The sequence below is a fragment of the Trachemys scripta genome, chromosome 5, assembly GCF_013100865.1.
Source record: "Trachemys scripta elegans isolate TJP31775 chromosome 5, CAS_Tse_1.0, whole genome shotgun sequence".
Lineage (NCBI taxonomy): Eukaryota > Metazoa > Chordata > Testudines > Emydidae > Trachemys > Trachemys scripta.
Window position 1 is genome coordinate 114,086,096 of NC_048302.1, and position 14,939 is coordinate 114,101,034.

General features: G+C 44.2%; 1 protein-coding gene across 1 annotated transcript; it reads left to right on the plus strand.

Annotated features, from left to right (window-relative positions):
• Positions 1-11,461: 11,461 nt before the first annotated feature.
• On the plus strand, positions 11,462-14,336 carry MSX1 (msh homeobox 1). Its single transcript, XM_034771919.1, has 2 exons — positions 11,462-12,040; positions 13,821-14,336. The coding sequence occupies exons 1-2, from the start codon at positions 11,569-11,571 to the stop codon at positions 14,249-14,251; spliced, it is 903 nt and encodes a 300-aa protein (XP_034627810.1). The 5' UTR covers positions 11,462-11,568; the 3' UTR covers positions 14,252-14,336.
• The last annotated feature ends 603 nt before the right edge of the window (positions 14,337-14,939 follow it).

The window sequence follows — 14,939 nt, forward strand, 5'->3', positions numbered from 1 at the left end:
GGCCCGATCCTGCAGTCCGCGCTTGTGCAAAACTCCCTTTGAACTCAAGCAAGCAAAGTCGGGGGGAGTTTTGCCTGTGTCAGGGCTGCGGGGATCCCGTGTGTGTTCGTGCTGCCTTCCCTGTTCCACCTGGGGAAACAGGCAGGCACCCTCCCTCCTCCCCAGATAACTGAATGAGGACGAAAAACCGTTTTCAAATAAATAACCCAAACCAACCGTTCGTTCACTGCTCCCCACGCTCACAAGTTGCAGCAGATGGATCAAAATTAAGGCCCGGCGCCTTATTTCAGCCTCCTTCCGGCTGCCAAGTCGCCCGGCGCAGAGGACACGTTACCACAAGCTGGTTTAAAAGACCGAGCGCCGGAGCTCGCATGGGCGAATTTTGCCAGCTGTTTGAATGTGGTCTCTCCATTCGGCTCCTCCAGCAAGCAAACCCGCACGTGTAAAGTAACACAACAAGGAGAAACAGGACGGGAAACATTAGTTTGGTTCTTTTCGGATCACGGGCTAATTCTTGAGTGCTCCCCTTCGTCTAGAAATAGGTAACAGCATTTGCACAATATGTGTGCGGGTGTATTTAACTGATAGATTAGATAAATGGTTAGATAGCACACACGCACAGAGAGAGAGAGAAAAAGAGAGAATTCTGATATCGGAGTCTGCAGGTCGTAGCAGGGGAAATTCCCATTCGGTTTAGGGTAGGAGTAAGGAGTCCCGGATCCGGGCCATCACACATACATTGCTCTATTTCCCCTAGTCAGAGTTTTCATTGTAGTTCGAATATCACCCCGGCTATTACTGAAACCAGAACAACGCACTCAGCTCAGGTACCTGCTAGACATTTCATGAGCATGTGTCAAAACTTTTCTTTGTAAAATTCCAGACCTACCTTTTGCTCAGTCCTTTGCACTCCAGGATATTGTTTGTTTCCCACCCGACAAGCCCTCCACTGAGCTAGGGAATGTGAACCTCCACTTTCCAATCTGGTCATCGCCCCACTTTGGAGTTTCCAAGGATAAAACGTTTGCTGAACTCCTCGGAGGAAGACTGGAAAAAAAAAAAAAAAAAACATTATGGTGCCTGTTTAAACAAGTGTGTCTGCACAGGAAAATCAAACAGACAGGGAACGACTTCAGTTTCCCCGCTGATATGATGTTTGAAATGATAAGCTAGGATATATTTTCACATAATTGGGCCGTGTCAGGGTACCAGCCGTTTGATCAGATAGGAACTTTCTATGTAGTCTCACATCAGAGGACTAGTAAACTACAAATTAAGGCAGGCTTCAGATTTTGTCTGCGAAGTAGCCAACTAAATGGAAGTTTATCCTTAAAGGTCACAATTGAAAAAAAATCATTAGAATGTGACCAGCATAACTAAGTACAGAATTCATAAAAGACCAGGATGGAATTAGTCTGGGAAAGGAGTTATTTTCAATATATGATCGCTGATAAAAGCCCATAAACATTGGGCAGATAAAGATTAACATCTTTGAGATCTAATGGGAGCTTTAGAGCTCACCCTTTCATCATCCCAAATTATTACTTGCTTCCTATATACCGGGGCAGAGTCTATGGAATGTCGCATGGGACAGACCAGGACATGGGGTAAGCAAGGTTGTATTTAATTAGCGACTGGTCAGTTAACGCGGTGGATTTCTTTTTTATGCAAACAGTATTTCCAAAGCATATTCATTGCATGGCGATTTAAAAGCATTTACCCGTGTATGATTTTTGAGTTTGAGACCGATGAGATATTTTGCTCTGGCTTTTAAAGTTACCGTCTCTGGCATAATTAAGTGCTTAAGTTTTCTTATTCAAACGGAATCTTCTTTCAGTGGAATGTGTGATCTGTTTTGATGAATTTCAAATGCCCTGGCATTTTCACACTTGCTCCTAAAATCTGAATATAAACCTAGCAAGTGGGATGTGTTCGATGCATCTCCAAAACCTTTCTTGATTGAAGCCTTCAATGATCTTCAATACTTTCGTGCCCCTATTCTGCAATTCTGGCTGACCCAAAACTTCCACTGAAATGAAGTGGACCTTATTCTTCTATGTAGCTGTGGAAGAAGCAAAGTGCCTTTATTTGTCATCAGGGAAGGAGCCTTGGCGAAGGAGCGACCTTCCTAAGAGGGCTGATAGTGGCACAGAAACCTGTCTAGCTGAACAATTAACTTTCACAAAATACACTATTATTCTCTACGGGTCAGGCCCACTGTTCGTATCCTCAGAGCCCCAGCACAGAGAAAGGAAACAAACTATGGAATTCTATTGCTCCTACACAACCAAGTTTCCTTTACCAACTCCGGTTCACTCATTGCTCTCTGAGGCAGATGGCAAAAAAAAAACAACAAAAAAAAAAAACAAAAAAACTGGAGGGGGCGACCTGAATTTGGTAAGGTGAGCTCAGTCACAGGCGACAGCCACTTGTCAAGAAAAAGTCAAGGCTGATGTCTCACAGGTAAATATCATTCAGGAGCTTCTGTCTGAGTCCCTAGAACTGCTGCTGTGAATAACTTTCTTAGGTCTCGAAGTGTTTGCAATTTAGGGCCAGGTACTGCAACCCTTATTCTCACCAATGGGAATTTTGCCTGTGTGAGCACTGCAGTATGGTAAATTGCTCTGAAAAACCGTGGTCCTGTGAATGCATTCTGGACCCACCTGTATTCTTAGCTATTGGGTAATCGCTCTGTCTCTGTCTGTCTGTCTCTCTCTCTCTCACACACACACGCACACAAAATCAAACCCTGTTACAATTTTACCACTCCCGTCAATGGGACTATAATTCGGTTGACACATTGGTAGAAAGTGTAGTTAAAAGTGGGCTAATGTAGTTCTCTGTAGGTACTACAGAAAGCCAAACCTAGCACTGAGGACAGAATGAATGTAAAATAAATTCTTAAACCTTCCATTTTTGTTGCTTATTTTTCTTTCTTAAAACTTCAAAACTGGCACTGAAGAATTGAAATAAATTACTACTTAAATGATAGGGCTATGATCAAAGATGGTAAATTAGTATTTTGGTATAAAGATATATTATCAATATATTTGTGTGTATTTATACTCTCACACACAAATACCTAGCTTCAAAGGAAGGAATTATTATCTGCATTTTACAGATGGGGAAACTGCAGTGAAATGACCTACCCAACATCACTCAGGAGGATAGTAGACGATCTGGACTAGAAGCCACATCTCCTGAGTCCCAGGCCAGTGCTCTATCTACTAGGCCATACTACATCTCCTTTGTGTACATAGACATGTGAATTATATCTGATTAATACATTATTCTTCTTTTGACTGTTATGCAGACATAGTGCTGAAGCTCTGTGTAAACTGCAAAGCTTGTCTCTTTAACCAACAGAAGTTGGTCCAATAAAAGATATGATCTCACCCACCTTGTCTCTTCATATCCTGGGACCAACATAGCTACAACAATAACACCGCAAGCGGGCGCGCGGGCACACACACACACACACACACACACACACACACACACAGAGGTACCTAAGTCCACACGTTTGTGCACGTGCATTTATCTTTCTCATCATTCCAGAATGAGAATTTAGCAAGGGAATATTATTGGATTTTAGCAGTAGAGTACAGACACCACCCTGTAAATCCAAAAATCAGTCAACGAGAATCTTGCCATTAGTTTTAATAGCACCAGGACCATATCTTCAAACTCTATATCGTAGGCCCACCAGTAAGGGGGAATTATAGAGCTAGGTTCACAGTAGCCTTTGCTGTGAAGGAACATCCTCCCCTTTAATGGGGTATTAATCTTTTCTTGCTTCTGTCGGGGCAGTGAACTATGATTATCATAGAGCTGGTTGTATAGCAAGTTTGTGTATAGCAAGTTTGGTGTTATTTGAAAGTCTGAAAGAGGCTTTGCGTTGATTGACAGAAAATGACTGGCTGTTGAGCAGAAAAGTGATATCGCCAATAGGGTACTCACACTTGTTACATAAATAATGTCAATAACACATATACCGGTTTCAGGATAGCGGGAAGAGCATGAAAGTAACCGGAGCCGTGCTGATGTTTAAACATGCTATCTCTGCAGTTCCAAATTCTAATCGCACTAGCAGCAGGCCAGCCAGGACCAGTTTAGATTATGTCTAGGTTTGCGGTTGGTGGAAAGTCTGAGACGCAAGTTCGTTTTGTACAAAATATTGTGGATTTCCACCCTCCTCCTCTGGAAGAGAAATTGTTTGGTCACATTGATTTATTAGAATGATGTCACTCGGCAGTATCGTATCTAGCTATCAGGTGCCATTAAGCAAAAGGATGCGGTGAGATCACATCGCAAATATAATAAGGCGCTGGAGTTTCTCATCAAGAGGTTACATACAGTTAGGGAGGTTTAAAATCAGTGGATGACTTCGAAAGCTCTAGAAGAATATTTTTTCCCTTTGCATTCTGTATAGAAGATACCTGGCGTCTGTTACTATACAGTTATAGCCTCCTTTTCAATCCCATTCTCCCCAGGAAGAAAGAAATCTCCGGGCTGACTTTATTCTCATCGAGTACAATGGGAATTTTCCGACGGATCGGGCCCCAGGGTTGAACAAACACACACACCCAAGAAGGGGCAAAGAAAAGGAGCATTACCCTGGAAAGCTGTATGGAGCCAATAGGGAAGTTTAAAATACGTGCATCAGAAAGTATCGTCAGTTTCAGATTAGATATCTGCAGGGCTCTCATCTGGCGTAAATCGGCGGAGCTCTTCTGATTGCAATGGGGCTGTCCCGGTATACACCCGTTGAGGCTCTGACATAATCAGCTGATGGAAAAGAAAATCCTCTAGACAAATAAAATCTGTCATATTTGGGGTATTTTTTCTTCCTATATTTTTCCTTCTATGTATTTTCCCAGGAACTGATTATTATCTAGCTGAAATAGATACCCCCACTATAAAGTACTGCTCTCTTATTCTTTTCTGTGGGCACATTTGCTGGAAAAGGGAAATATCTCTATTGGGAACAGACTTAGACCGGCGACTTTCACAGTTTGCAATTTAAAGAAAATGTGGCGACATGCCTTTCTCCCTGCTATATACTTTTCTAATGGCCTTTTGCATCATATGTTTTCCAGTGATTTAGCGTCGTGTAAGGATTGGCTGTTGCACAATAGGAAAAGAAGCTAGGGATTGTTCCAATGGTTTTACAATTTGGAGTATTTCATCTCCTTCAAAAGAAAAAAAACAAAACTATGGCCTTGTGAGCAAATGATTAGAAGAAGACTGGGAATACAATAATTACTCCAAATGGAAACCCAGACCGCAGGCAAACAATACAGCTTTTGTGAGGAAGCTCTGCCTGTTAAAAAATCTAGCAAATCTCATAACTGGCGCTGGCGAAATCCTTTTCTTATGCAACTATATGTAAAATGCTTCTGAGACACGTGGAGTAAACATGAGAACACTGTAAAATAGCATGGGGATAAATTTACACTCATGATCTGAGATTGGCTGGTAGGACCAGCATGGGCTCTTTAAACCACAAACTATTTTCGCATGTTGCAGAATTTGGGACAAATTGCGTCTGGTGACATTTAGCCAATAAACAAACACGAATAAATGAAATCTACCTTGCTCTTTGTGGAATTCAGTGAGGCTCAAGGGGATGGGGTTGGGGGAGAGAGTTCTGCTTTGAATGAGCCTCCTTTATAAGAGATCCGAGAGAACATAATTTACATCCTTCATGTTTTATAATTTTGCCTCTAGAAAAAAAACAACTAGTGGAGCCCCAGCTACCATATTTACTCATAATGATCGCATTCTATCTCGAGTCACAATGAGTCATGTAATAAGGTTCCCATTTGTGCAAAGAGGACAGAAAGAGAGGGCGGGGTCAACTTTATTTACTTCATATTTATATCCTCCCAGCTCCCTGTTTGTCTCGTCTAAATCAAAGCACTAAACCATTGGGATATTCGCTTTATCACCCCTTTTCACAAGAAAGGTCATCGGAACGATAGCTGACAGGTTAATTGCACAGTTATATAGTAATTGCCGTACGTTAATGTTTCAGCTAAGCATGCCCTGACTGGGCCCATACAGCCCCCTCTTTAACACATTTCAAAGCTAACTTTTTGCTTAGCGGGGCATTGCCAGGGGCAAAGGGTGGGTTATAAAACACTCTCCTTTTTTTTTTTACAAATGTCTAGCAGCGCGCACGTCATTGGACTGCAAAGTTGGATAAGGAGTCAGGGTTGGTTTGAGCAGAGTTCCACGTTGTGTGTGTAATGGCTAGTAAAGTGGCTGGATTGAACAGGCAAGTCGAATGCAGTTACACAAAACGCTGTTTCTTGTGGAATTGGCTGCCCAACGTGGATGCAAATATAACGCCTGGCTATATCTGAGATATAAATACACATTGTCTCAGTGGCTTACTTGCCTCACTGTCGCTTAATTCAAGTGCAGATAAAAAAAAAAAAGATGAATTGGTACAATAGGGTGATGTACAGGCCCTGCTCCACAACTTAATGGCGTTAGCTGCGGCAGGATCGGGCCGCAGGCATATATATCTGAACACACACATAACACTTCTAAACATTTGCAGACAGCCAGCGCCCGAAGTAGCATCACAGCATTGCTTTCCCCGCACCTCCCGTGTCTTCTGTGACTGGTCAGCTATTGCACTGACCTTCCGCGTTTTGACATCAGACGGAGTGGATTTTAGCACCGCTGTTTAAACGCTGCATTTCCCCCCGCAGATATAATTGTGTATATAAAAAAGGCAACTCGTTTCTAACGCACAGAAGAATATAATTTATAGTCAGTTGAGGGGGTGCTGGGTTTTCCTTTGGGAGCCTTGTCATCTCTATGTGGTTACGGTTTAAGATAAAAAAGGGAGAGCAATTCATTTTAAAACTTAAAGTGGGTTAAACGAACAACCTCAAAGCAACCACTCAGGTTAACAGCTAGGGAAATGCCAAGTCTCAGGTACACACGTGGAAGGCTGCTCCAGAGCAGAAATAAACTTTGGGCCCGATGCTGCTCCATTTGAAGTCGACTGCCAAATTCCCTTTGGTTTAAATGGGGGCAGCATCAGGTCCATTGATGGAAGAAAATGGATGAATGGAAGTTGTTTTGAATCAAATTGGATCATATTTGCTGGCGAGACTCGACGATTAACTCATCCAATGAATGCTTTATCCTCTAGATCAAATGGAAAATATTCAGAAAGAAAGAAAGAAAGAAAGAGGTCGGATGGAGGAGTGAATGAGTGCCTTGGAAAACAAAAGAAGCCTAAAATCAATGGTCAAAAGCATGGTAGAGTAATGCTGAGAGAGGGAAAAAGTTACACGGAGGTCAATTTAATCTCACTAGGTAGGAGCAGTAGTGATACGATATTAATTGTGTAGTAATATTTTCACCATCACAGACACAATCGCCGACAGGAGTGATGCTGAAGTACTTTGGGGGAAAGTTGGCACCTTTATCAGAGTCCCCCCCCTTTTTTTTAAAGGCCTGTTGTCACCGAAGGGAAACCACTGCGTTTGCCATGGGGACTTTCACCAAGAGAGCCAAGTTCCCTTTTGGGCAAAGCAAAGAGTCTCGGAGTCTGTTTGACATCTTGAAGCTTAAATAACCGTAAGGCATTGTTGCTCCCTGGCAGCAAAGTGCCTCGTTACGCCTGATTGAGCTAATTGCTTTGAAATAGGATATATTATCTATAATTATAGAGATCTTGGAGGAGACGGCCAGCCTTTTCTTTCATCTTTTCCAAGTGCATCATAATGTCGCGATCAAATTAATTTGGGCCACTTGAAATAGTGCTTTCCATTCAGCCTCGAGCCCCACCGAGTCTTAAAGAGACAAGGACGTCTTTGCAACTGGGGCTTGTTTGACCAACAAAATTACCACTCTTGATAATCTCAGGAGGAACATACCAGATGGCTCTAACCTTAAAAGTAGTTAAGAATATGTTTGATCAGCTCGTTTCGCTTTATTAAGGTTCAGGAGTGGAAAAGAGGAGGGGTGTGTCTGGGGGGGAAGCTTAGAGTTCGGAGAGGGTAGTAAGTTTACAGGACAATTTTAACACTAGGAATGTGTGTTGATCTCTGGGAAGTTTCCATAAAGACCCAGCCGCATAACAAACGAACTAGACGTCTGTAAATACCGTGCGCATAGTTTGATGTATCTTTCCAAACAATCTTCAGTATGGGTCATCCTTGGTTATAGATGCAAGCACATGGCCACTTTGAAACCAGGTCCGGGGTGCCTTTACATTTCGGTTTATGGAATGGCCCGTTCCCCAGTCTGCAAAGCCTGTCATGTACTTTGCAGAGCTGTCTGATCTCCGGTAACCTAAGACAAAAGAGAGCTGCCGTCTTTTCAACCCCTTCTTTCTTATTTCTCCGCACTAATTCAAAGGTAACGTTTACAAAAGGCAGACAATGCCCTGAATTGGCTTAGAGTTGCCTTTTCTCCCCCCCCCCGCCCTCCCTTTTTATGATCATTTGTTGTATTCACACACTGAAATAAAATGCTATAGGTAATCGGTTTTCATAGCACATTCATTGTATTAAACGGGACTTTGTAAGATGCTAATTGCCCAATATTGTTATCCAACGCAAGCGCCTTACTGAAGCTCCGCAAATTCCAATAAAAACACTGGACTGAAACAAACACCCATAAAACAGCCAACTGCCCCCACTTCACTTCGGAATTTCCGAGAGCCCAGAAAGGGGAATGACAGAGCTATTGAAAAGCAGTGGTCAGAGTGTCATCATAACACAAGCAAAATAAATGGTCTAAAATCCCTCAGTGCTTAGATCCCCCATAGCGGAGCAGCTCATTCAGGAAAAAGCTTTGACGTTCAAATCCTTCTGCTAAACGTAAAAAAAAAAACAGTATCGGGGAAGATTTCGTTGCATGGAGGTAAAGTTGATCTCTTCCTCCTGAATTGGGAGCTTGTATGTTTAATTAAAAAAAGATAAAAGGGAAAAAAAACCTACTGGATTCTCCCTTTCAAGCAAAGCGCTTGCCAGCCTGTGAATTACAATCAAACCCTTGCTATGCTACCGTGATTAAAATACCACCAAGTACGGCAGAAACGTAAACATAAAGCGTTCATTGCTGGGAGATGAATAAGGGAGTAATTATCTTATCCTGACATCTCTCAGTGAGAGCGGGATCTAGCTCTCAGAATGGGCTACACACCCGTCTCCTAAAGCTCCAGCAAGTACACCCACCGCTCCCCAATACAGTCTAAAAAAAAGTAAACAATATATTTCCCATTCATGTTTCCATCAAAATAATGAGATCGGAAGCAACCTAAAGGCTGCCAGTGGGTATAACAAAGCCATGATCACCCTGTCTTGTTGAACGACTGCGTTTGGGAACCAGAAATAAGGATTCTACCTGTAGGATCAATAGGCAACTTTAAAAAAAAAAAGATTTTATACTTGAAAAAATAAAAAGAAATGTTGCCCCGCATCCAGCATCAGGGTTTGGGAAAATGTCCTGTGATTGGTAGAGCAAACTAATTTTGTCAGGCTGAATGTGCTGATGTCCCAGGGCTAAGGCGTCTTGCTCCCTTGATGCGGGTTAACGTCCTCAATAGTCCCCCTCCAGTTGAAGCCTTTGATCAGACCGCTGCTGGCGCCTAAAAACAACATCACTTGTCTGCCTATTAGAGGCACTGACTAATCGTGACAGATTGTTTATTCTCGCAATTAGCAATGCAGCCGCTTCTCGGAGAAGCCACTCACCCCAGCGGACCGACCCAGCCCCTCAGAAGGATCGATAAGAGCCGCAGGGGGGAAAAATCGCTCTTCATTCCCACCAGACTGCAGCAGGGAGGCTGGGCAGAACTTGTAAATTCCACATGGCTCTCCGAAGGCAGGGGATATGGATTTTGAAAAAGTAACAACAGACTAGAGTTTGATTACATTGTTTGAAACCGTTTTCACAGTCAGCTTTTCAATGACAACGGAAGGGTCCTACATTAATGAAACGTGGTAGTCAAACGCAATACATTTAACACATGTATACGTGTGTATAGATGTGTGAGCATCAGTATGTGCGTAAATTTTAATATACATATACAAATAATCTTGTTGTAAAGGATCATATAGAATATAAACAACAAAATACGCTATACCCTATATTAGTATAATATTGTGTTGTTTATATTCTATATGATCCTTTATTTAAAGATGTTTCGTATAGATATGAATGCATAAATGAATTATCTTATATGTGCATATACATGATAATTCATTTCAATCAGATCTGTCACGTACCAGATAATAAAATTTCCATTATATCAATTCATTTCATAATCTATATGCTCATAACCTACACGTTTTAGTGGGTCCAGTTTAAAATGAAAGGGAATTCGCTGTCCCTCCCCGATTAGATAATTACCCTTAAATGACTGCAAGAGCCGCTTGTGTTTCTAGGAGATTAGAGCCCTGCAGCTATCAATAAACTTTTCTCAGCGAGTGGCCAATCACAGTATTAGAGAGCAGCTCAGCTTTACTGCACATCCGTCCTGGGCTGGGCACAAGGATAAGGGATCGTAAAACAAAGTTACAAAACAAAATAGCCAAGTCTTTAATGGGTGGGGGAGCTTAGGTTTTCTTTTTACATGAATGCCTATTTTATTATATGTTCTTGTATCTGCACATCCAGGCATATTTATTTAATGATATATATCATACTTCAACTATAAATGTATGTGCGTACAGACATGTATACATGTAAACACTGCCTTTGACACCATGTGTGTCATTGAAAAATACTCGCCATGTTTCAAACGCGCAGACAGCTGATGGAGCCTCTATAAGGACTCACATTGTAAGGTCACACTACGGGCACCCCGGCGTTTTGTTTATGTTAACATTTTTATGTCAATAACAGACAAAACTGGACTTGGTTTCAGGAGTGGATTAATATATCCATATATTATTCCTTTGGGTCTTTTCTACTCTTCACAATGCGCCCCAGGCGCTTATTGGACATACACCCGGAGGGTACTTTTATACGTGGGAGTTGATGTTATGTTTCTCATTGCCATAGATTTAAAAACAAACCCAATCACAAGACATGTATTTGCATCGCATCAACGGCCATGTTCCTTACACTGAAAAAACAATCTGGGGGTTAGAAATGTGCAGCTCAGAGAATTTCCATCGCAGTAAAAACAAAACAAAACAAACAAAACCCCGGAGTGAATAGAACGCAAGAGGCTTGAATAGGAGCCATTCTTGCAAAAGACAAGAGACGGGCACAGAATTTACTCCAGAGGAAAGTTTCCCACTAACATCCTCGCGGTTCAGCGGGAGCAAGAAGGCAGCGGCCTGTTGATAGCAGCGAAGTCCCGCTCCGCGTCCAATGGGAAGCCGCCGTCCCTCCCCTCTGCGCGCTGATTGGACAGCTCTGGAGTTCGCTTGGCCTTATTAACAAGTCCTGCTGGGAGCTGGGGCTGAAAAGTGCCCAACGCCCCGAGAGCGACGCGAAGGAGTTGCTGCTGCCCTGGCTGGTCACAACCCCCATGAACGGCGGCTGCCGCGGCTTAGCGCTCAGGTCGGGAAGGAGGACTGCCTCTGCATGGCCCCCGGTGTTGATATGACTACTGTACATCTCGGGGTCAAAATCGAGGAGTCTCCTGCGTCTGCTTTCAGCAAGCCCAGCAGCTGCATCCAGGCGAGCGTGGCGGCGATGGGAGGAGAGGAGGAGAGTGACAAGCCCAAAATGTCCCCCCCATCCCTCCTGCCTTTTAGCGTGGAGGCGCTCATGGCTGATCACAGGAAGCCGGGGGCCAGAGAGAGCATCGCCACCAGCCCCGAAGGGGCAGTGCCCCTGGCTGCTGGGACTTCCACTCATCAGACCCTCAGTCCCAGGGTGGGATCCTTATCGGTGGCAGCAGAGACGCCGGCTTCCCCGCTACCGATCAACAGCCATTTTTCTGTCGGGGGACTAGTAAAATTGCCCGAAGATGCACTTGTCAAATCGGAAAGCCCCGAGAAGCAAGAGAGGACGGCCTGGATGCAGAACCCCAGGTTCTCCCCACCTCCCCCTAGTAAGTAGGAGATCCGATTTGTGTGGCTAAATTGAATGTGTAAATACAGCAATGTGCCGGGTATGTTGTATGTACTAGAACGCAAACTCCTGAGTCCTGATCATAGGGAAATTCCACAGGACTGATGTTTGGGACTCTCTCGTTTTAAATTTCATTACAGAGAAGCCACTATTTCCCTTCGTCCCCCCATTTCCCCATAAAGCAAAAGCTCACCAAAAGCTATTTGCACATCGCATTGCGTTGAATCGGTTTGGGACAATCCTTGTAGATCACTAGAATTGGAGTTCCGCTTAAGCGAAGTTAGTTATACCGAAGTTCCAGTGCAATTTCTTTCCCCAGCACGTTTAATATGGTATCTTTTAAAATACATTATTTTAAATGTTTCTAATGGCAGAAGATGGCTTCAGAGTTTCAAATGGAAAGGAGGAATTGAAATGTCTCCTACCAAACGTTGTTTTGTGGGAAAAAACTTGTTTGCGTCTGTCAGTTCAAGTTTTCATTTGAACGAACCATACACATTCTCCAATCATGGCTTCATCTCAGTGGTGATCTTGTTGGAAGTGGTTTGTATTATTTTGTAGCGATACACATACAGATCAGGTTTTTACATCCTGATGCTTCAGTCTTGGGACTCGTTACAGGCGTCATGAGTGCAGGCTCTGTAATCGCAAGTATTTTATTTTGAAAGTACATAAATCTGCAATTTTAGATTTTTTTCCACTTTATTCTTGATATAAGTAAATTTCTAAAAAATATCAAACTGGATGAGCTCTATTTATATGAAAAAAATCATGTCTAATTATTGTGCCGAGTTCCAGAAATTCTGTAAACTCAGTGCAGGAGGATTCTATCTCTGGTTCTTTGTGGGCCCAATTCTGCTCGCCTTACTAAATAAAACGAGCAGGATTTGATTTATGCCCATGTTGCCATGTAGAGTTCAGCACGGTGAAACTCCTTCAAAGGTCCTTGAGAGTGGACAGTCTCCAAAAATGAGTTGTGTGCATATTTTTGTGGCTTTCACTTATTTATATTACAAAATCAGCGGAAGTATTTTTAACTCAAAATAAAATAGGCCACGGTTTGGAAGAGTCTCTTTTACATTTTAAATTAGGCGATAGGAAGCAGAAGGATATGAAGGGCAATAGAGCGACAGAGAGTTAATTCAGAGTTCATAAGTAATTACATGCTTAATCTCTTTCCCAGGGGCCTAATGAAGAGGGTGTGAGCCTGAGAAGGCCTGCCTGTTTTATTTTGTAGTTTAGTCTAATAAAAAAAGACAACCCAGACACTTTCTTGGGGCTCTTCCCCCTCTGTCCTAGGCTAACACCGGCATCCCTTTGGTGTCTTGTACATTTAAAAAATAAGCGGACACTGAGGATATACGACTACCTGTCCCAGTGCAAAGCATTTTGTAGGCTGCTCTATATGAAGCGAGATGAATGATCTAGCTATGAGCCCTCAATGGGCGCTAGTAAGCATCACTGGGGCTGTGACCATTTGGGGGGAGAGTTTTGAACCCTTTGTAACACAGTCTTTGAAAAAGACACCGCACTGCTCCGCAGAAGGAGGGCGATCATTTCAAAAGTGCTGTAGACATTGGAGATGAGCCCGCTCCAAAGCCCCCAGCCCCTGCATTTGGGCAGGGGTTAGGATCTGAATTTTAGCCTCCAGACTCAACCCCTCTCCCCACCTCTCTGCCAGGTGCGATGTGCTGATAACCAGTTGGCCTCTTTTTTTGTTTTTGTTTTTTATCCTTGTTGCCCCTTCTCCCTTCCCCCAGGGCGGCTGAGCCCCCCGGCCTGCACCCTGCGCAAGCACAAGACCAACAGGAAGCCTCGGACCCCGTTCACCACGGCGCAGCTGCTGGCCCTGGAGAGGAAGTTTCGGCAGAAGCAGTATCTGTCCATCGCCGAGCGAGCGGAGTTCTCCAGTTCGCTGAGCCTCACCGAGACCCAGGTGAAGATCTGGTTCCAGAACCGGCGCGCCAAGGCCAAGAGACTACAGGAGGCCGAGCTGGAGAAGCTGAAGATGGCAGCCAAGCCCATGCTGCCTCCGGCCGCTTTCGGCATCTCCTTCCCTCTGGGCGGCCCGGCGGTGGCGGGCGCCTCCCTGTACGGAGCCTCCAGCCCTTTCCAGCGGGCAGGGCTGCCCGTGGCTCCCGTGGGACTCTACACGGCTCACGTGGGATACAGCATGTACCACCTAACATAGAGCGCAGCGGGGCGCAAGGAACCCACCCGACAGCAGCCTGGTTGGGGCGCCCCCTCCCTCAAAAGCCAGCGGGCCAGCTCCTGTCCCTGCCTAGCCATCTTGTCCCCACCAACCCCCCGCTTGTCTTTCAAGCGCCCCCCCAACCCACCCACCCCCCTTCTCTGCACCTCTCGCCCCAGTTCCACACTCCTCAAACTCTGCGAAGTTCCTAAGAGCCCCTTTGCAGAGACTTCCAGCCACCGGGCTCTACGGTCAAGTCTGGCTTTGTTTGCGTCTTTTAGCTCTTTATTCTTCTGCACCCTCGCTGCGTTTAAACGTTGATCCGATTTCGCCAGTGGTTTCCACAAGCTGGTCCTCCCTCAGATCCCCAAACCAGAAGAAGCCTAAAACATCAACCATCCTTCCAGCTCAGACAAGGGGCAGTGTCTCTAAGCCCCGTGATTCCTTCCCAGGTTAATTCCGAGACATGCAAGCAGCGCTAAAAGTTTGGGGATAGACCACTTATTTGGGAAGGGTTGGCTTGGAATGAAATGACAGGCTGAATGCCAGGAACACTTTTCTGTCTCTCTCGCAAGAAAGAGACAAAATGTACAATAGTGTCTCCGTATCCATTTAACAGCGCTGTCTGTTATCTGTGTTTCTTCCTTCAACAGCTCCTTTGGAAGGGGCTCTGTGTACTATGTAATAT